The sequence below is a fragment of the Girardinichthys multiradiatus genome, chromosome 12 (genome assembly GCF_021462225.1).
Source record: "Girardinichthys multiradiatus isolate DD_20200921_A chromosome 12, DD_fGirMul_XY1, whole genome shotgun sequence".
NCBI classification, from domain to species: Eukaryota; Metazoa; Chordata; class Actinopteri; order Cyprinodontiformes; family Goodeidae; genus Girardinichthys; species Girardinichthys multiradiatus.
The window spans coordinates 686,192-708,363 of record NC_061805.1 but is presented as its reverse complement, the minus strand read 5'-3'; the positions used below and the strand labels follow the sequence as shown (position 1 = coordinate 708,363).

General features: G+C 40.7%; 1 protein-coding gene across 2 annotated transcripts; it reads right to left on the bottom strand.

Annotated features, from left to right (window-relative positions):
- Positions 1-1,206: 1,206 nt before the first annotated feature.
- isl1a (ISL LIM homeobox 1a) lies at positions 1,207-6,832 on the bottom strand. 2 transcript variants are annotated; one of them, XM_047380493.1, is made up of 7 exons: positions 6,682-6,832; positions 5,928-6,202; positions 5,500-5,689; positions 4,506-4,765; positions 3,378-3,664; positions 2,903-3,070; positions 1,207-1,932 (listed from the first exon to the last, which is right to left on the bottom strand). In XM_047380493.1, the coding sequence occupies exons 2-7, from the start codon at positions 5,953-5,955 to the stop codon at positions 1,816-1,818; spliced, it is 1,050 nt and encodes a 349-aa protein (XP_047236449.1). In that variant the 5' UTR covers positions 5,956-6,202; positions 6,682-6,832; the 3' UTR covers positions 1,207-1,815. The 2 variants fall into 2 exon arrangements, with proteins under 2 accessions (XP_047236449.1, XP_047236450.1); XM_047380494.1 differs by having other exon boundaries at positions 3,378-3,661.
- Between the last annotated feature and the right edge of the window lie 15,340 nt (positions 6,833-22,172).

Sequence of the window (22,172 nt, the reverse complement as noted above, 5' to 3'; positions counted from 1 at the left end):
AAGGTGGCATATATTTTACCAGCTAAATTACAGCGAAGATTCAGGCCTACCGCAGATAGTATTAGAGAAGCATGTCAGCTTTCCCTACAATGAATTATCCGTAAAACAACATGGCATCTGGTTGTTCTGAGGGAATTCTAGATGATTTGCTGTTGCTCCTTCCTTACAAACTTGCACAGACTGTGTTCACTTCTCCTAAAGGAAACTGGGCCTTTTAAATATGTTGCATCCAGCTGTCATAGAACCAACATGAGAACTTCATGGTTTAATTAGAGTTGTTTCATTTTACTCTGTGCTAGTTTTTAGAGATTGAAAGAAACTAATTATAAATGTGATCAAATCTGAAAACAAAGATGGATAAATCAATGAGGCCTATAAGCTGCTGATATTCAGCTGAACTCAAAGCTCACAGGGCTGTAGGTAGAAGCTGTATGAAAGTGTTCAGAGCAAAATTAAACTGAGTAACAGAGCTGTACTCACAATTAATGACACTTTTCATTAAGCCTTACCTCCTCCACCTTTTAGTAACTATCTCCAACATTTGAACAGAAGTGTTTGAAGCTCACGTTGGGCATCTTTGGCAGATTAAAATGAAAATCTTGTCAAGGACACGGTAATAAAGGATAAATGATAAAACCTTAAACCTTTATCATGCTTTTTGTAACCATGGTAAAACAGAAGGTCTTTTATAGACTTGTGTACCTTCCTTTAAAAAATAAAACGTTAAAAAGCTTAATAGAAAATGGTGACTCTGTGGTGTTGCAATTGTCTGCCTGTGTGTCTTGTTTACTGTTTATTTTCTAACAGGTGACAAAATAAAACCTTTAAACCTAATATTTCTATAAAACATCAGAGTCCTACTGCGACTGATCTGAGTGTGAGCTCGGGCCAATCAGAACCTCAGCATTCAGAGTTCTCACTGAAGATATGGGAGTGGAATATGAATGAAGTAAGCTGTGCTGTGTTTTATAACGATTGTTTAAAGGTGCAAATGATTTTCACATTAATGTTTTTGCAGAAAAGTTTGTTAAACAGCACCGTTTTAGCCAGCTTGACAACTGATAACCACTTTACCTGAATAAAACTTGTTCTCCGCCATCCGTGAACAGAACACTCGTTAAAAATGTTCAGGTTTTGTTTTCATATTTTATAGCGATATTTTTTAAAAGGTCCAACTAAAATGTGAACGGAAATCCACAGACCAAATAGATTTTTTTTTTCTTTTTACTTCTGTTACGAAAGTTACACAAAAGGTGGCAAATTTGTCGGCAATAAATAATAAATAATTCTGTTGCACGGAAACAAACAATACAATTTCTTGCAGAGTACTAACTGAATAATTTACATGTCTTTGGGAAAGAAAAAATTGTCTTATTCTTGGACGGACACTAGGCTAACTCACAAATGTCCCACAAGGTTTGTGGCAAAATAGAGGTATACCTTGTTTGAAATGCCTCAGGCCTTGGGTCATACAGGAAATCAGTCAGATGAAGAGATCAGACAGATCCAAATGATCTGTTAGGCTATATGATGAGGGTGAACCAAATTAAAAAACACCATCGTTTTCTATTCAAAGCTGAGCGTATCGAAAGTAGGCCTACGTGATTTAGATTGCGCTTCCAGTCAGAGGTCCGCTCCTTTCTCTTTCTTCTCCTTTTGGCAACAGAAAGCAGGCAGCACCGCTCAGCCTATCCGTCCGTCTGCGCTCCGTGTTGAAGTTAGTGGCTGCAGTAAATCCCATGATTGTCTTCACAGTGTCAAAGTACACCCAGTCAGGAGGAATGGGATGATCGGGGCTGTGTGTTCAGGCAGTCCTCAAGCCTCGATGGGGCTGGAAACCATGCTGTTCGGCGTGTCGGGAAGCTGGGAGGACATGGATGCTACCTCGCTGCCTGTCGAGTTCGAACCTGGTCCTCCCTCCGAGAAGCTGACCTACAGGACGCATCAGGCAGCGGTTAGACACACACCAGAGCGGAAGCTGGTTTGTCTGAACAACCGCTCAGTTGGGCTGAAACTTTCAGAACTGGAGCGCGCAGAACGGGAGAGAACATCTAAAAACATTACAATTTCCACCACAGTTCTCCCGCAATATGGTCAGTTTTATGGCCATAACTTCATTAAAAAAGAAAAATGTTTCCTGCAAAAACAAATGACTTCAACCCAACTTTATGAAAAGTACGACAATTGTCGTAAGTGGGAAAAGATGGAAACCCACAAGTGAACCAATCAGTGAAAGAAAATGTTTTTTTTTTTTTCTTTTTTAATGTACAGATTCCAGCTGCTGTTCGGGCTGGTTTCAGATGATTCAAAGTGAAACATTATACATAAATCAATAGAAATGAAATAAAGCAAGCCATCATTGGTGCTGTATCCATTTCAGCAGCATCCCTAAACGGCCTATTGCATTTACAAAAAGAGTCCTGCTCAGCTCACACTGACAGGGGCTCAGTGCAGCAGTCACCTCTGCAGTTGGATGTGGCTGGGTGGACATAATGCAGACTACATATAAAGACCTGACTTCTTGTTACAATTCTCTTATTTTTCATAGGCTACAGGAAATAAAAAGAAAAAGTAAAATGTCTGACTGGACGTGAATAAACAGATCATGGTGATGCGAACAGCGAAATGAACAAATGGCACAGAAAAATTTTTTCAGCGGGGCAGCCGAATAAATATTGGGAAATCTGTTTCAGTACATTATATGCTCCCGTTTTAAAAGCAACATTAAAACACCACAAATAGCATGCTTGAATTGTCAAGATAAAATTTAATAACCAATATTTTATCTCTGATTAATCTATTATATCAAGTGTCCCGAAAAGAACCACCGTGCAGGTCAAAATTAGTGCAGAAAGTTGATCAGGGATTGTTTTAATGGATTGTTGAACAGAAAACAACGAACCAGTTGTTGGAAGGCCGGCTGGTCGATGTCGCTTTGCAGGGCGAAGTCGCTGAGGACCTTCCAGGGCGGCTGGTAGCTCTGCACCTCCACCGGGTTGGCCTGGATGCCGCCGTCGTGCCGCTCCGGGCTGGCCGCAACCATCGGGGTGCCCGTCATTCCTTGGATGTTCTGCACGGAGGGGGTCATGGTCAGCGTTCACACACATCTACAGCATATCCTTAGGTGTGTGTGTGTGTGTGTGTGTGTGCTGTCAATTATCAGAAACAAGGTGAACAATACAAGCTGATGCACTTCAAGAAGTTCTTGGATGAAGCGTAATAGATTTCACACTTGCTGGTAAACTTATTATCTACTAATTTATCAGAGTTTACTGGGATTAAAGATTTTGACTCAGGTTGTGGGAGCAGACTGTAACGGCTTCTCTGGGGTTTTCAGTATTTTTGAAAGCCACTCAGTAGCAGCTCGGTGCTCTTACCGTCTTGTCGTTGGGTTGCTGCTGCTGCAGCTGCTTTATCAGCAGGCTTTTCTTCTTGTCCTTGCACCGCTTGTTCTGGAACCAGACACGGATCACTCGCGGGCTGAGGCCGGTCATCTCGACCAGTTGCTCCTTCATTAGGGCGTCGGGCCTCGGGTTGGCATTGTAACAGGTCCGCAGCGTATGCAGCTGCTTCTCGTTCAGCACCGTCCGGACCCGGGTGGTTTTCTCTGGCTGTTTGTGGACGTGGGGTCGCAGAGCAGGCTGCCGCGCCGAGATTGGTTCTGCTATTGGAAAAACATGGAGGAAAGAGCGGCAAAATTAGACTAAATTAGCTGATTGGTCTGATGAAAATTCTGAAGCGTTTATCAGGGTTAGTAGACGGATTTAACAGCCATTCGATAACCTTTTCCTGACATTTCTTATTGAGGTCGCATCATGTCATTTGGCAGTTCAATCTCCGTCGTTTATTATTTTATAAGCCATATTTTATTTTATTTTATTTTTTTTATTTGAAGTTCAATACCGATATTTTTCTAATGTAAAATAAATAATTTCAGAAGCAGAATGACCAGAGCTTTGTAATCCCCAACGCACTGCGAACACCCGGAGTGCTGCACTACAACAGCCCAGATACAACCTGGACCCGCAGCCGCATATAACTGTCATCCTCCCCCAGCAGCGATAACTTGGTGAAGCCTATTTCGGACAGCAGCATCCGCTTTATCTAATCTACCCACCCTGACCTGGTCTGATGGTTTTCTACATAAAGAAACAGAGCTGGGAATCAAAAGTCCACCAAAAAAAACAATTGCGCACACTGCGCACTACAAGAAGAACACATCCACTTGTCTGTGAAAGTATCGGGAGCAGCTTCACGATGATTGAAGGACCCTTAACCCATGTCACAATGGGTAGGCTATACATCAAACTTGGACAGCGTAAAGGAAGCCCCCCTCCCCCCGACGCTTAGCCTTTTATGCGCAGCCTAAAATCAGGGAAAAGAAGAGGCGGTGTAAAACTGAACATCTTAAAAAATAAAGTCAACAGCAGACAGTAAAAAAAAAAAAAAAATCGGTGAGATGAGCAGATGATATCCCCTCTGTGTCCATGCCCTCGGGACTATACCTGCCATCTGCAGCGGTCTGGCCGGGTGCAGGGGGCTGAGAGGGTCTCCGCTGCCGAGGCTGGCCCGTTCCACTACATCATGGTCAGCGCGGCAGAACAACCCGTCTTCCCTCAGAGCGAACTCATCTCCCGGGATGAGCTGTCTGCTGCAGGCCACGCAGCGGAAACACTCGATGTGGTAGACTTTGGAGCGAGCTCTCATGACGAAGTCGTTCTTGCTGAAGCCGATATTGCATTTAGCGCATTTAATCCCGTATAACCTGCGAGGCACAAACACACATGCACACTTATTTACTAACACAAAGCAAAAGTTCCAAATGGTAGAAAATCTAAGTAGCTCATTATTACATTGCAGCACTATTATTATTATTATTATTATTATTGTTATTATTATTATTATTATTATTATTATTATTATTATTATTATTATTATTATTATTATTATTAGTAGTAGTAGTAGTAGTAGTGGAACTATTATTGTTACGCCTATAAAAATATACATATACATCTATATAGATATACAGATGTATATGTATATAGATATATATCCTCCAGGAAGTTTTTTACATAATTGAAATCATCACATGTGCTATTAATTCCGACAGATTATTGAAGGATTATTATGATTTTCCCATTTCACCCAAGCAGTTTCACGTTGATCCGTTCATTGCTCATCAACGGTATGAGTTAGATGGAGCTTACTTTACTTTTTATCTTATTTTCTACAGTCTCCTGAAATGCATCTTCCGAAGCTTAAGATGATGAATTACTTGGCGCTGCACTTTGTAAGTTGTCCAACAAGGTTTCTTTTGTAGCAGCAAACAATATCTTAATTTGAACCCGGTGAAACCAGAAGTCCACGCGATGCAAAGTCAGCCGGAATAATCTCTGTTGAATCTTGTAAAATATTAAAAACAACACAATAATTCCAATCGCCGAGCTGCTCCAGTTCCTGTCGCATCAAAGGCGTCCCATCCCGTCCCGGCCGTCCTACCTGATGTAGTCCCTTTTACAATAAGTCTTTCCATCTCTGACGAAGCAAGTGCATGACTCGTCCAGGTACTGACTGCACTCCGCGCACTTGAGACAGGCGGCATGCCACTCCAGATCCGGGGATACCCGCAAGATGTATTGGTCGTGGATCTGGTTCCCGCAGCCCACGCAAAGGGACACCAGTCGCTTCTCTGAAAGAAGAGCCGCAGAGGAGGAAAACATCAAATGTTATTAAAGTATTATTGTTATTATTATAATAACTAATGTAGTGAAAAATAACCATAGGTTGTTGTAAAACTAGATTAGTTGATCTTTATTAAGACCAGCGACGGTAATAGGCCAAAAAAAGGTGTTCTTACTAAAGATATGATAACACAACTCCAAAGTTGCAAAGTAAATGTTACCAGAATCCCAAAACAAGTGTCTTACTTTTTGGCGGATCCCCCATATCCCCCATATCGAAAAAGTAAAGCGATGTAAAGTCCACTTTCACAGCGGGCAGCGGCGCCTGGAAGCCTGGATTTGTGCTCCGCTGCCGGGCCAAGAGCGTTGCTGTACAGCCTCGGTGAGGAAGTGTGTGTATGTGTTTTTCACCGGTGTGTGTGTGCGTGTGAGTGTGTGAAGCCCTGCTCCTGGCAAGCGACTGGGCTGACGTAGGACATCACCACGTCATCTGCATGAGTAGCGGATTGGCTCTGCAGACCCTGTCCGGAAAAGACACACACACACACACACACTTTGGTTTGCGCTTTTAGGACTTGTAATAATCTAGATTTTCTTTGAGTGTTTTTAAATAAACTACATATTTTATTTATATTTATATGTATTTAAAAACACACACACACACGAGTCACGTAATCCAATCTTTACATTTCTATTTTAAGTGAATGTCCGCAGTAAATTGACCACTAGAGAAAGACATATATGAACGCGTTTTTATGAGCACATCAAAATGACATTTTCATTCTAGAATGTCCTCATATAACCAATGCTGCCTCAACCCAATTAATTGCGGGCCACTAAAATTCTAGCAGATGCAGCTTTTTTCTATTTAAGTTGCAACTTTTTCCAGCTCCTTTAACAGACTTCCCAAAAGCTCAGAAACCAAAGAACCAATAGAGACCGGAGTGGCATGATTCACAAACAGCTCGGCTACTCATTAAACTTAATAAAAGAAACTCACTAAAACATGGAGATTGGAGGTTTTTCAGCAAAAAGTTTAAAATCCAAACGTGGGCAACCAGACCAGGACTTGCAGCTGCAGCCCAGACACATGCCAACACGCCCTCTGGTGTCTGTAAGCCTCCAATGCGTTCAGCGCACATCCCTGGACCTCTGCAGCATTCTCTGTCGGGGAAATGGAACAGGACTCTGGTTTTATACGTGTGATAATGCACACCGAAAGTACTACGTTGTGGCTATGACGTGATGAAGAAACTTACCGCTGTTTTCTTGTTTTCTAGAACAATACTGTGTATATCAGCAGTTTGATTTCACTGCATTAGTTCAAGAGCAGAGCTGTCGAAATTAGAGCGTCGATGTTACAGTTTAAAGACAGCCGCTCTATGTGGAACTACTGTTTTGATATTACATATGCTGGATGGTTTGATGTTTTTCATATAAAAGCTCGCTGCACCAAAGATAAAAATATTTCGATAAATAACGTTTAATTGCATATTTATGTTGACCCAAGATGGTTTTTTATTGCACCATATTGTTTGTGTAAGTTGCTTGCTCATTGGTATACCTTCCAAGAAATAACATGAAAAAATTATACATCTCTCTGGATTTATTCTGTAAAAAAAAAAAAAAAATTCTACCAATGATAGTCATCAGGTCTGTTTTATAAGCTGAAGCCATCCTTAAATGCAAAACTACAGCTTTAAGTCATTTTCTATACAAAACATTAAAACAGACATGGACTTTATAATTTTGACAAGTCACACTATGAGTCAAAGTAAATAATATTACAGGTTTTTATTATTTAATTAAATTCGATTGAGCTTATATTTGATTAATATAATAATTCTGGTTTGTTTCTTTACTGTTTAATTAATAATGGCAATGTTCCACACCTACAGTGTTTTTTCTGTACTGGAGGATGGATCAGAATAATTTTGGAATGAAGAAATGTATGCCCTCATACAGAAATTGCTGTACCTTGCTGTGTGTTATTCTTTTTATTGTGATTGTATTTGTCTGCATCTTTTTTTTCATGAACACAAACCCAACATGTAAACCTCTATATATTACAAAGTCATAATCATTTAGAAGTTTAAGATTCTAAAGAGTGAGGGAAAAGAAGTCAACCAGATAAGAGGAGTTTTTAAAAGCTCTACCACTGATACGATTAAATTAATAAGCCTATTTTGGTTTGATAAACATTTTTTGGTAACTCTTCACATGCAGGGTGCAATGAGTAACCACTGATTTTCAGTCGACGTCCCAAATCCTGCATATTTTTATCAACAATGTTGTCTTGGTTTCCTTGCTTATTGATTTGATGCTCTTACCCAAATGTAATTAAGCATTACAGAGAGTGTCATTGACTGATCAATGGAGAACTGTGTCTACCAGATACCTACAGCCACAACACCATATTCACCTGAGATGATTTTGGGACCCATTGCATACCTTGTGCAGTTTTTTTTGTTATTACAGGAAGAAGTGCACACTAGAGGATGTAAGTCAGAAAGTCAAGCTGTAAAGCCCAGGTGTTGTATGTTTAGTATATATGCATCTGAAGTCAAAATCAGGGTAGTAATGTTAAAATTACTACCCTGATTAATCTTAATTTAAGATTAGAACAGTGTTCCAATATATCCATGGGAAAGACAGTAAAACACATTTTCATTGCACTTGTAAAACAAGTATAAAACTTGTGTTTGTTGGTCATGCAGAGTATGTCATCAAAATTCACTAATTATGCAAAAAGTTACATGTATGTTTCACTGTTTAAGTTTCACCACATAATATAAACACAATTGAGGAATGGCATAAATTTCCCAAGTCAGGCAACTGATCCAGATGAAAATGTTAAGGTGCAATTTTCACTGATGGAACCCCTCTCAAAAAAAATACAGACATATAAAAATCTTCTTAAAATATAAAAATGTAAGGTGCAACATGGTTTATCAACCATGATGGTTTATTTTTTATTTCATTTGAAAGCAGATAGGGCAACAAACATCCAGTGATTTTGAAAGATCAGACTTTCATGTGCCCAAACTTGGCTAAATAAAACAAGAAAGAGCCATATCCTGTTCTTGTTGATAAAGAAATAAACACACAAAAAAACTATAGACAAAGATAATCAACCTAAAAAATGTTGTACACTGTATGCTGTTTTTGTTTTTAACCCTGACAAACACGCAAGATTTACAACAATTTATAGATCCCTTTCCTACACAAAGTCTGCTTTGCTTGTTTCATAAAAATATTGTGTGATTATCGTTGAGCAGGTAAGAAAAACCTGAATAGTTTTTTCATTAAAAGTAAATATGTATATAATCAGAATAATTAAATCAAAATGTTGTGGCTCTACGAGGACCGAGAACTTGACATTGTTGGCCCCTAGGGCAAAAAGTTTGAACACTACAGATCTAATCAGTCCTTCGGTGTGAACATGGATATGAATGGCAGTGTGTCTCTGTAGTGGCCTTGTGATGGACTGGTGACCTTTCCAGGGCATTCCAACTTTTGACTGATGGAGAGGACACCAGTGCCTACCCCCATGACCCTGAATAGGATTAAGTGGCTACACTGGAGGGATGGATAGACTTCTTAATAACATGCAATAAATGCAATTCAGAAAATCGCCCAGAAATACACAATTTAACCTTGTTGATTAAAATGCAGATTGCAATGAAAAAGCTAAAGCAAAAACAAAAATGAATTAAATTAAACAATTGTGAATATTTGCTACATCTTTCCAAAGAAGTAAAGGCAAAACACAAACAAAATTAAAAAGGATAAAGCAATAGGCAAGCAGTACCATTTCATGTCTACAAGTACCAATACTTAAGTGACTGTACAACAGTACATAATAATGTATTTGGAAATGTGATTTTTTGTGTTTTCATTGTAACTCATTTTCAGATAAAATATATGGCTTATAATGCTTGTAATCCCACAGAACCTTCTATGTCTCAGTTACCATTTTAATCTAAACTTCCCAAACACACATAGTATTAGACTGAATTTGTGTAACTGTTCCATATATTTTGGTTACTTACATAATATAAGTCCAGCTTTGGCCTCTGTGACCTTTTTCTTTCTGTTCCTAGTTTTCCTTAACTTTACTCAGAAATTGTGAATGGCGTCTGTCAAACCCTTCACTTTCACTTACTGAAACATTTCAACAGTCAGTCACAGGCTTTTGCATATCCTCTCTAGTAGCAGCAGAGGGGAGCTGGCTCCCCTGGGTTTCCCTTGTGCCCCACAGACCATATGGCTTGGCCTGGCCCCTGAGCTGGTCTTTGGACCACCTGAGGCAGCAGGAGCTCCCATAATCATTGGAGACAAGGGCCACTTGACACCAGGCTGACAGATGGTGCTCCAGCACTGCAGCATCGGACTGCTGTTGCTAGTGCGCCTGTGTGTGAGTGTTCAGATTGAGAGGCACAATAAGGGCAGTGATGTGTCAAGGATGGTTAAACATGATGGTGGCAGTCCGTCTTCTTTTGTCTCTAGGGCAGCCGTAGCTTCAGGCCATGACTGCAGGCAAATTTCATCACACATATGCGGCCGAGGGTAACAACAGAGAAGCTCAACACGAAGGTCCTATCTTCATACATTTTCCAGAATCAAATATAGGTATTTCCCTCTGTATATACAGGTGCATAAGAATATATAAGTTAGAATGTTATCGAAAGGTAATTAAAATTCAAAAAGTTCATAATTCAAAAACACACAAACATTAATTTTACATAAAATGTCCTCTGACTTAATAACAAGTGCAGACCATTTACTATAAGGTGATATCTTTTCTAGCACTAATAACTGTTAATTATGGTTTAAAGCTAATGAAAACCCTAAATGCTGTCCGTCAGTCATTTTCGATACCGCTTCTTCCATAGTGGGTCGCAGGGAAGTTGGTGCCTATCTCCAGCAATCTATGGGCAGGAGGCAGGGTACACCCTAGACAGGTCACCATTCCCTCACAGGGCAATACACAAACAACCATGCACACACCTGAGGAAAATTTAGAGAGACCAATTAACCTACCAGGCATGTATTTGGACTGTGGGAAGAAGCCAGAGTACCCAGAGAGAACCCACACATGCAAGGGGAGAACATGCAAACTCCATGCAGAAAGACCCCGGGCCAGGAGTCGAACCCAGGACCTTTTTGCTGCAAGGCAACAGTGCAACCGACTGGACCACCGTGCAGCTCCCTAAATGCAGGGACTTACGCAATATTATAATTTTCTGAGAAACTGCATTTAGGTTTTGTAAAAATGCAGTTTCTCAGAAAATTATAATATCATGTAAGTCCCATAAAAAAGGATTTTTATTACAGAATTGTTATTTCACGGCCATGTTGTGGCCTAAATCATTGGTAAGACTGCTACTTGACAGTTGTCCCGCAGAGAGTTATGGATCTCCTTCACAAGGAGAAAAAGCCAGAAGCAGCAGGGGTAAGGGCAGCTTGAGAGGATCTTGAAGCAAAGTACATTCAGGTATGAGGCAGATTAAGAAGACATGGGCTAGAGCTGGAGTCAGAGCTTCAAGAGCCACCACACACATATGTATCTATGTCATAAAGTGTAGGAGTAAAGCAGCACCCAGACAGACTGGAGCGTTGATGAACATAGTTTATGAAAACTTACAAACAACACGAGCAGAGCAGGACATGGAACATGGAACATGGCCAGAAACACAAGCATGGAAACGTGGATGACAGGAAGCATCACGGGAAAATCCGGTGGAGAGCAAATGCAACAGGTGAGTTTAAATACTGCAGGATGGATGGAGACATGACTCAGAATGCAGATGTGAGTAATCAAGAGGATGTGAGGAACACCTAAGAACAAAGAAGTGAGAGGGCTGACTGAGGGAGAGAAGAGTAATGAGCAGGATCAGACAGCAGGGAGAACAGGAAGGAAATATAACAGAGAATATACATACAGAAAGACTAAGAAACAAGTAAGCAATGGGATGAACTAAAAAAAAAAGGAAAACCATTTGCAGACATTTGCAGGAATCCAAAACTTAAACACCTACGAATCATTACATTTCTTGTGTTAAGCCACCTCTGAGCCAGAAACGTTTTACCTGGGCTGAGGAGAAAAAGACCTGGAGTGTTTCTCAGTTGTACAATGTCAGCTTTTTGGGAAAAAAATTTATTTCATTTGGAAGTCAAAGTCCCAGAGCCCAAAGGAAGAGTGGAGCTGCTTGAGGTCCAGTGTGACATTTCCACAATCAGTGATGGTTTGGGGAGCAATGTTATCTGCTGCTGATGCAGTATTGTAGGCAAAAGGAGCCCTGACAGTCATATTTAATAAATTAGAATATGCCTTCCAATGAAGACTGTTTATCAGATTAAAAGTACCATTTGAAAATAATCTTTACGCAGGTATTAAACATACTTTTCAATAAGCTCACATTTCTGTATTAAAAATGTTTTTTATATTCTGATCATAGAATTAATAATGTAATTAACGGAAAGAAAAGCTTGAAAACTTCAGTCCATGTGGAATTATTCTATATAATGTGTGAATTGAGTTACTGAAATATATATTAACTTTTCAACAATATTCAAATTTATTGGCTGGGTCTGTAAGTATTGAGTTTTCATATTTTACAGTTAGGTCAACATTTCTGTTGACCGTACAGCAAAAAGAAAGACTCTTTCGTAATATTCTAGTTTTCTGAGAAAGCAAATGTTGGGTGGGGCTGCTTGGTGGAACAGTGATTAGCATTGTTGCCTTGCAGCAGCAACGTCCTAGATTCAAATCCCTGCCTGGGCTCTTTCTGCACAGGGTTAGCATGTTCTTCCCATGCATGTGTCGGTTCTCTCTGGGCACTCTGGCTTCCTCTCACATTACAAAGATATAACTGTTAGGTCAATTGCTCTGTCTAAAGCTGGCAACACACAACGAGATGTTTTGTCCGATTTTACCCATCAATCCCAGTGAGGAAAAGTCAGCATCACCCTGCACTAGTTGTGGTCAGTTGTTAGAACGGGTTGGCACAAAAATCTGTTAGTCTGAGATGGGGATAAAACGAGTCTGCAAGGGTGTGAGGGGAACCAACCCGACCCGACTCAACCTGGGACTCAGTCAATCAAACATGTTTGAGTTTCTTGAGGCGGACCTGGACGTAGTCCGGTAGTTTAAACTAATTGCAAACTTCTGGTAGCGATAGCCAATGAACAAGGAGGCTGGAACACCACATCAGCTGAGGGCGATTTCGACAATCAACAAGAATCAAGTGTTTATTGTCATAATAAACCCATAATTACATTTTTGTTGAGACACTCGGCCCAGAATGCACAGACAAAAATTAAAAACACTTCAGAAAAGGAAAAAAAAACCCAACAACAAACCAATTAAGTACAAATACTTAACATATTATTAAATGAAAGAGATTGAAAATAAAAATAAATAAAAATTATTAGATAAAAATTATGAGGCACCTCTGGAAGATTTTGTTGTAACTGTACATTATGAATATATTATGAATATAGTCAAAAAACAATAGTGGGCATGACAACTAATTACAATCTCGAAGTGATACACAATAAGCAAAACAGAGAGACTATATGTAAGACTAATGTACAGTAAATAATAAACAGCCTTAATAAAGCAAAACAAACATTTTAAATATTTAACAAAATGTAAAAATGCTCTTACTTTAACTTTTGTCAAATACAATACTTTAGTTAGGCCTTAATTTATTTATTTTATTTGTTTTCTGAAGAAAATATTTTCAAATCAGGATTAAGTTATTTCTCATAAATTCTAAATTTATGTTTGTGCAATCAATTTCAAACTTTCTTGTTGAGACAGAGATTATTATATTTTAAGAATTAAAGCTAACACAAACAACCTCACATGAAAAACATAAATGTTTTAACTTCTCAACATAAGTATTAAAAAAGAGTCAGCATTATCCAAATCATTTTTTCATTTGTGAAATTCACTTGTGGGGTAAACTTAAAGTATTTTAAACTGCATCCCACTCATTTTATGGGGGAGTGGAACAGAAATATACTGTCAAACTTCTGAGCATATTTTCCATTACCACCACCTACTGGTATGTTTGTTCTTTGAAACTATCATTCTCGCCAGGGTCTATGGATTCTGCTAACCTTAGTTGGTTTGATAAATCATGCTTTGTGTTATCTCTCAGCAGGTCCAGTTGTTAAGCAAATGATCCTCAGTCTTTCAGTCATGAAGCAATAATATGTTGAAACCATTCTGATAGTGTGAACTCCAAGTTTTTTCAGGTTCTGTCAAGACTGAGAAAGCTGTGTTGTGTGTCCTCAGCCTATGAGTGTGTACACTAACGTTTGTCCTGTGTTGTCTGTAATGGACTGACAACCTGTCCATGATTTCGCCCGCCACTCGTCCCCCCATCCCCATTCCCCAGCCCAACCCCACTGGCTCCTATTCTGTAAATATGGCATATTTTCCTAAGAGACAGTGTCTTATCTAAAAAACACTGACACATGGAGGACAGCTGTTTTACCATATTGGGTGTTGTTTTTTTTCTATCTGAAATTAGATTGTGTTGTCCCCCTGCAAGTTATTGTGACTGTAGTTAGAATTGTTTGTGATCATGGACAACAGAAATACTCAAAGTACAGAGTAAATGCTGCAGTTGTCGTCTTAAAGTGAAACAGTGTGATATATGAACAGTAAATTCTGCAGCTACATTATCAATGTTAGAAATATAACTTCGGTAATCTCCACAGCTACAATGTGAACAACAGGTGTCTCATGCAGTCGACAGGGGAGAGGTGATATACTTTGAACAGGATGCTAGTTTATCACAAAGCATCACAGAGACACACGCTACAGACAATTATCAAAACACACACCTAAGGGGAATTTAGAGAGGCCAATTAGATTTCAGACAGCAAGAAGAAGCCAGATAAAACCCAGACATGACTGATTTCAAATATCAATCTAGATTTTATTCTCATGAGTTCCTTAGCTCTGTCACAGGTCACTGTAGTTACATGCCAAAGAAGGATTTGTGTTTTTGTTATGTCATCATTAGAAGAGTGATAAAAATAAAATATGATAGCAAACCTATGCTTAAATCTTGCTTAGTATTTGACTTTGCCACTGTGGTAATTAAACTGATAGCAACATCATGGCTGAATTAGTAAACATGGTAAAGTGCTGGTTGCCAAGCATAGTAGGTATTTCTCAGTATGAGCAGAGTCCACAGCTGAGCCTGTCCCCCCAAAGTCCTGACTGAACACAAACAAAAGGGTCATTTAACTAATTAGGGCTAAAGGATGTGTGTTAGTTTCACCACAAATATTGATTTGTGTATGGAGTGTGTGGAATGTGAGCAGTGGCTCCTGGTGACAACAGCATTTGTCAGGGTGGGGCTGTGTATAATGGTGGCTTTCTGGATACACAAATGCACCACTTTACCAGCCGACATTCTGTGCTATTAGTAGTCAAGGTTCCTTTTCCAATATTAGGCAAAGTGCATGTTTCCATGCACATATGTTGTAGATGTGATAAACCAGAGTACCCCCTGCTTTTACCAAGCGGAAATTTGGTACACATTTGGAACCCCTCATGATCTACACGAAACCTTTTGGAACAATATTCAAATCTTAGGGTTCTGCCAATCATTCCATTTAGCAGGAAACAGATTTAACTCCAAGAGGACTTGTCCAATTTGACCCTAATTTGACCCCATGCTTACTCAAATACAACATTGAAGATCTTTTATTTTGTTATAAATTTCTAGGACGTGCTTTAAAATCATTTAAAAATTCAAAAGATTTCAAGTTTTTAAAAACTGATTTATGAGTCAAGAACATGAAGAATGAAGAATCCTCTTAGTATTTTTCTGGGTAATCTTTCAGTCCAAATTATCTGAGAAGTATACTGAATGAATTTTGACAACACATCTTGAAAGTTGCATAGGGCTCCATTTCTCTCTTTTCTTAGTAAAGAAAAAGATGTGCAGTCTTTGTTTAGTTTGTTTACTCTACCGCATCCCACAATGCAACGCAAACCTGGCTACGGGAAGGTGTTTGGGTCATGCTTGCAGCATACACCTGGTAGTTGTGTCGGATCACTGGAAACGATCTCAGTACGATTGTTTTGGTCGGGTCCTTAGTTCGTTTGCATACCAAATGCACTGCACCAAAGGAGGGAATGAAGCAGAGTTCATTTTAAATGGACTAAACACCTCTCTGTAGAACTGTTGAAGCACAAGATTCTTAGCAGGAACTTTTCCTGTTCAATGTGAGGCCACTATAATGTAAAGTGATGATGGATACATACTTTTCTTTGATGTTAACCATCAGTAACAAAAGAAGAAATTATTTTAAGCATGTTTTCGCAACTTCACCTGAGGTCACGTGACAATACTGAGCTGAAGGTAGCTGAATATTTTTTGCCAGGGCAACACCTTCCATCTTTTACTTTCATTTCATTTATTTTCATCATGAAAAGTTTGGGTTTTACATATGTCTCTTTATATTTCTGAGGAGAACAGGAGCTTAGTAGCTAAATGTATCTCCATTACTCTGTTTTCTTAAGCTTTACAATCACAGATTTCTTTACCTGCCTTTAAAATTATGGAAATCCTTAAGTGTACAAAACAAGAAACCACAGATTCCACTATGGGATTACATATTGAGCAAGCAAAAAAACATCATGAAAAGTACTCGTACTCGTCGTCTTCTGCCTATCCGGGACCGGGTCGCGGGGGAAGCAGAGACACCCAGACGTCCCTCTCCCCAGACATCTCCTCCAGCTCCTCCGGGGGGAGCCCAAGGTGCTCCCAGGCCAGCCGAGAGACATAGTCCTTCCAGCGTGTCCTGGGCCGTCCCCTGAGCCTCCTCCCGATGGGACGTGCCTGGAACACCTCCCGAGGAAGGCCTCCAGGAGGCATCCGTTATAGATGCCCGAGCCACCTTAGCTGGCTCCTCTCGATGTGGAGGAGCAGCGGCTCTACTCCGAGCCCCTCCCGGATGGACGAGCTCCTCACCCTATCTCTAAGGGAGTGCCTGGCCACCCTACGGAGGAAGCTCATTTCAGCCGCTTGTATCCAGGATCTCGTTCTTTCAGTCATGACCCAAAGTTCATGGCCATAGGTGAGGGTAGGAACGTTGACCGACCGGTAAATCGAGAGCTTCGCTTTTCGGCTCAGCTCTCTCTTCAACACAACGGACCGGCACAGTGCCCCAATTACTGCGGCAGCCGCACCAATCCGTCTGTCAATCTCCCGCTCCATTCTTCCCTCACTCGTGAACAAGACCCCGAGATACTTAAACTCCTCCACTTGAGGCAGGAACTCCCCTCCAACCTGAAGAGGACAAGCCACCCTTTTCCGGTCGAGTACCATGGCCTCGGACTCGGAGGAGCTGATCCTCATCCCAGCCGCTTCACGCTCGGCTGCGAACCGCCCCAGCGCATGCTGTAGGTCTTGGCTAGAGGGGGCCAGCAGGACCACGTCATCTGCAAAAAGAAAAGATGAAATCCTCTGGTCCCCAAACCAGACCCCCTCCGGCCCTTGGCTGCGCCTAGAAATCCTGTCCATAAAAGTTATGAACAGGACCGGTGACAAAGGGCAGCCCTGCCGGAGTCCAACATGCACCGGGAACAGGTCCGACTTAGTGCCGGCGATGCGAACCAAACTCCTGCTCCGCTTGTACAGAGATCGGATGGCCTCTAGTAAAGGGCCCCCAACTCCATACTCCTGGAGCACCCCCCACAGGACACCACGAGGGACACAGTCGAATGCTTTCTTCAGGTCCACAAAACACATGTGAACCGGTTGGGCAAACTCCCATGAACCCTCGAGTACCCTGTACTCTGTAGTCTGAGAAAAATTAGGGACTCTCCTAAATCCATTGACACATATGAAATATACAAACCCCTAGAAATGAAAGAAAATGCACATTTTTAAACCATGACTATAGGATTTTATATGATTATTGAGAAAAACAAAAACCACAAACAGTAATGCTATAACTGGTTTTTCCAAAGTCCTGCTGTTTTATCCATTTTCTAATAAACAATTTTTAACCTGTTCCAAGTGAAACTTGACCTAATTTTTACCAACTGGAAAGCTGAACAATAAAGCTGTGAATCTGTATTGGTAATATTAAGTTGTCTCTCTTCTACCCTAATAACAGTATTACATCTTTTCGGTGACAGCAAAAAGTGAGACAGTGAAAACTGTAATTATAGCATCTAATTGGCATATTTTAATAGCACAAAGTAAATTACCAGAACCTCATGAAATAAATGAAAGACACAGGCACAATTCAGTCTGATAATTGCGGTGTGCCTCAGTTTGACAGCAAACAGAATTAGACTGAGCAGAGTTGAAGGCTTTACTTCCTGTCTTCCCCTTCAACTTCCCACACTTGGTTCTTTTATCTTCTAATGCCAAAGAAAGAAGGGGGGTTGTGTCTAAAACACACCCTTATGTGAAATGTTAATGCTATGTTGCAATGCCGGATTGCCATAACAGTCAAAAATATTGAACCATTTAACTGTGCAATAATCATCTAAGTTAGAAAATTACATTATTTCAAAACATAAAAAGCATTTGTTTCTTTATTTGTTTAAATTTTCCACATTGAGTCTATCGGATCCTAAAACAGCAAGTACAGGTACGTTTGATAGGAATACATAATAAGCAGTGTTGGTTGATTCAACAAAAAGAGAGCAAGTTCAAATTACTTAATTGTGTATAATTTATTGACATTACTTGCTAATTCAGCTTAAGCTGAACTTTTTCATGTCCTTTTTATTGTAATTGTATTTTTAAGTCCAATCAATAGTTTCTACTAAACAATCTGAGTTCGTATTACTTAAACGTGTCATTTCTTTACATTAATTGTGATTTCTGGGTAAACTGTACTTTTTTAATGGCCTATCTTATTGTAATTATATGTTTGAGCTCAATCAACTCAATATCATCAAGTTTTGCCAGTTAGCAACGCATTGACCCCACCAATCTGCCGAAAAACTAGTTTTAACCAGTTTTAACAGTGTCACTGATGAGATCTGAACTTTTTGAGACAGAGCTGAGACAAAGAATGCAAATGTATTTAAAGTTTCAACAAGTAAAGTTCTAGTAGGCAAGTTATTTGACCCAAGTTTGAAGCCTTTGGTGAATGATGTGACTTCAGCCCCAAAATGGGAAGTTGGAACTCTTCAGTGATTAGTTACTTAACTAATGTTAGCTTGTTGGCTATTTTGAAAACCACACCTCAAAGGTACATGGGTGACAGTGTTGACGGTGGTAGGTGTCTTGTAACCAGTGGGTTTCCAGTTCAAACCTTGGGCAAGACACTGTGAAAGTCACATTTTGAACAATCCTCTGGACCATACCCCTCCCAGTCGACGAGATACTGCCATCCGCGACCTCGCTGACAGGTGTCGATGATCCGTCGGACCGTCCAGACAGGGTGCCCCGACTGGTCCAGAGTGGGTGGTGGGGGTTCGGCCGGAGGGCAAGAAGTACTGGAAACAAAAGGTTTGACTTGAGAAACATGAAACACAGGATGGATACGAAGGCTGGAAGGCAGGCGCAGATGAAGAGCAGAGGGACTGATGACTGAGTCGATAGTGTAGGGGCCAATGAAACGAGGAGACAGTTTTTTGGACATAGCCTTCAACGGAATGTCTCGGGAGGACAACCAAACCTTTTGGCCAGGATGGTACGTCAGAGCAGGCCGCCGTCTGCGGTCAGCATACTTCTTGTTCTGGTCTGCTGTACAAAGGAAAGCTCTGGTAGCATTTTCCCAGATCCGTTTACAACGGTGTATGTGGTGCCGAACGGATGCTATGCCTATGTCTTTCTCATCAGCGGGGAATAAAGGAGGTTGATAACCAAGGGAAATCTCAAAGGGAGAGAGGCCAGTTGCAGATGAGATTTGTGAATTGATTGCATATTCTGCCCAGGGGAGATAAGCACTCCAGTCAAGAGGTTCGGTAGCAGTCGTGCATCTGAGAATGGACTCCATCTGTTGGTTCATGCGTTCTGTCTGTCCATTAGATTGGGGATGATAACCAGAAGTCAGGGAGGTCTTGGCTCCAAGCGCCAAACAAAACTGTTTCCAAACACGAGAGATAAATTGGGGGCCACGATCTGACAAAATGTCCTGAGGTATGCCATGAAGGCGAAAAACATGCTGAACCAACAGCTGGGCTGTACGAAAGGCAGATAGGAGTTTTTTTAGTGGTACAAGATGGCAGGACTTAGAAAAATGGTCAACTATGGTGAGGATGACTGAATTGCCTTTAGACATGGGTAAACCCGTTACAAAATCAAGAGCGATGTGTGACCAAGGGCGTTTGGGCGTACTGAGAGGCTGAGGTAACCGATAGGGGGACTGATTGCTTGATTTTTGTTTGGCACAGACCGAACAAGCCTGCACATACTCAGTAACATCCTTGTGAAGGAATGGCCACCAAAATCGCCTAGAAATGAGTGAGATGGTTCTGCTAACCCCTGGGTGACCTGAGAATTCGGCTGTATGAAACCAGCGGATGAATCTAAATCTAACAGACGTAGGGACATACAGGTCCTTCTCAAAATATTAGCATATTGTGATAAAGTTCATTATTTTCCATAATGTCATAATGGAAATTTAACATTCATATATTTTAGATTCATTGCACACTAACTGAAATATTTCAGGTCTTTTATTGTCTTAATACGGATGATTTTGGCATATAGCTCATGAAAACCCAAAATTCCTATCTCACAAAATTAGCATATCATTAAAAGGGTCTCTAAACGAGCTATGAACCTAATCATCTGAATCAATGAGTTAACTCTAAACACCTGCAAAAGATTCCTGAGGCCTTTAAAACTCCCAGCCTGGTTCATCACTCAAAACCCCAATCATGGGTAAGACTGCCGACCTGACTGCTGTCCAGAAGGCCACTATTGACACCTTCAAGCAAGAGGGTAAGACACAGAAAGAAATTTCTGAACGAATAGGCTGTTCCCAGTGCTGTATCAAGGCACCTCAGTGGGAAGTCTGTGGGAAGGAAAAAGTGTGGCAGAAAACGCTGCACAGCGAGAAGAGGTGACCGGACCCTGAGGAAGATTGTGGAGAAGGGCCGATTCCAGACCTTGGGGGACCTGCGGAAGCAGTGGACTGAGTCTGGAGTAGAAACATCCAGAGCCACCGTGCACAGGCGTGTGCAGGAAATGGGCTACAGGTGCCGCATTCCCCAGGTCAAGCCACTTTTGAACCAGAAACAGCGGCAGAAGCGCCTGACCTGGGCTACAGAGAAGCAGCACTGGACTGTTGCTCAGTGGTCCAAAGTACTTTTTTCGGATGAAAGCAAATTCTGCATGTCATTCGGAAATCAAGGTGCCAGAGTCTGGAGGAAGACTGGGGAGAAGGAAATGCCAAAATGGCAGAAGTCCAGTGTCAAGTACCCACAGTCAGTGATGGTCTGGGGTGCCGTGTCAGCTGCTGGTGTTGGTCCACTGTGTTTTATCAAGGGCAGGGTCAATGGAGCTAGCTATCAGGAGATTTTGGAGCACTTCATGCTTCCATCTGCTGAAAAGCTTTATGGAGATGAAGATTTCATTTTTCAGCACGACCTGGCACTTGCTCACAGTGCCAAAACCACTGGTAAATGGTTTACTGACCATGGTATCACTGTGCTCAATTGGCATGCCAACTCTCCTGACCTGAACCCCATAGAGAATCTGTGGGATATTGTGAAGAGAACGTTGAGAGACTCAAGACCCAACACTCTGGATGAGCTAAAGGCCGCTATCGAAGCATCCTGGGCCTCCATAAGACCTCAGCAGTGCCACAGGCTGATTGCCTCCATGCCACGCCGCATTGAAGCAGTCATTTCTGCCAAAGGATTCCCGACCAAGTATTGAGTGCATAACTGTACATGATTATTTGAAGGTTGACGTTTTTTGTATTAAAAACACTTTTCTTTTATTGGTCGGATGAAATATGCTAATTTTGTGAGATAGGAATTTTGGGTTTTCATGAGCTGTATGCCAAAATCATCCGTATTAAGACAATAAAAGACGTGAAATATGTTGTAAATATGAATCTGAGAATATTATTTAATATTAATATTTTAATATTAATATTTTACCAAATAATATTCCGGTCTGTTAAGGATTGTCCTGTGAATACCAGCCCCATTACGGCGATGGTATTAGGACAGAATAGAAAGGTGTGAGATGAGCTCAGGCATTATTGAACAGCATAAACTCTGCACACATATGGAATGAATTCACACAATTTCTTAAATTACAAGAATTTATTAACAAAAATAAGTCAACTCAAAGTCAAACATATTTCAATCAACAAACTCTTTACTATGCTAAAACAATCCAACTAAACTACCAAGCAGAATTAAAGAATAATGAAAACTAATGGACTATGTACAATATAAACAAGTTGATTAAAGATTATTAGAAATCATGACCAAAAAGAGTGATGCAACATTACCATGCAATGTTTATGTTT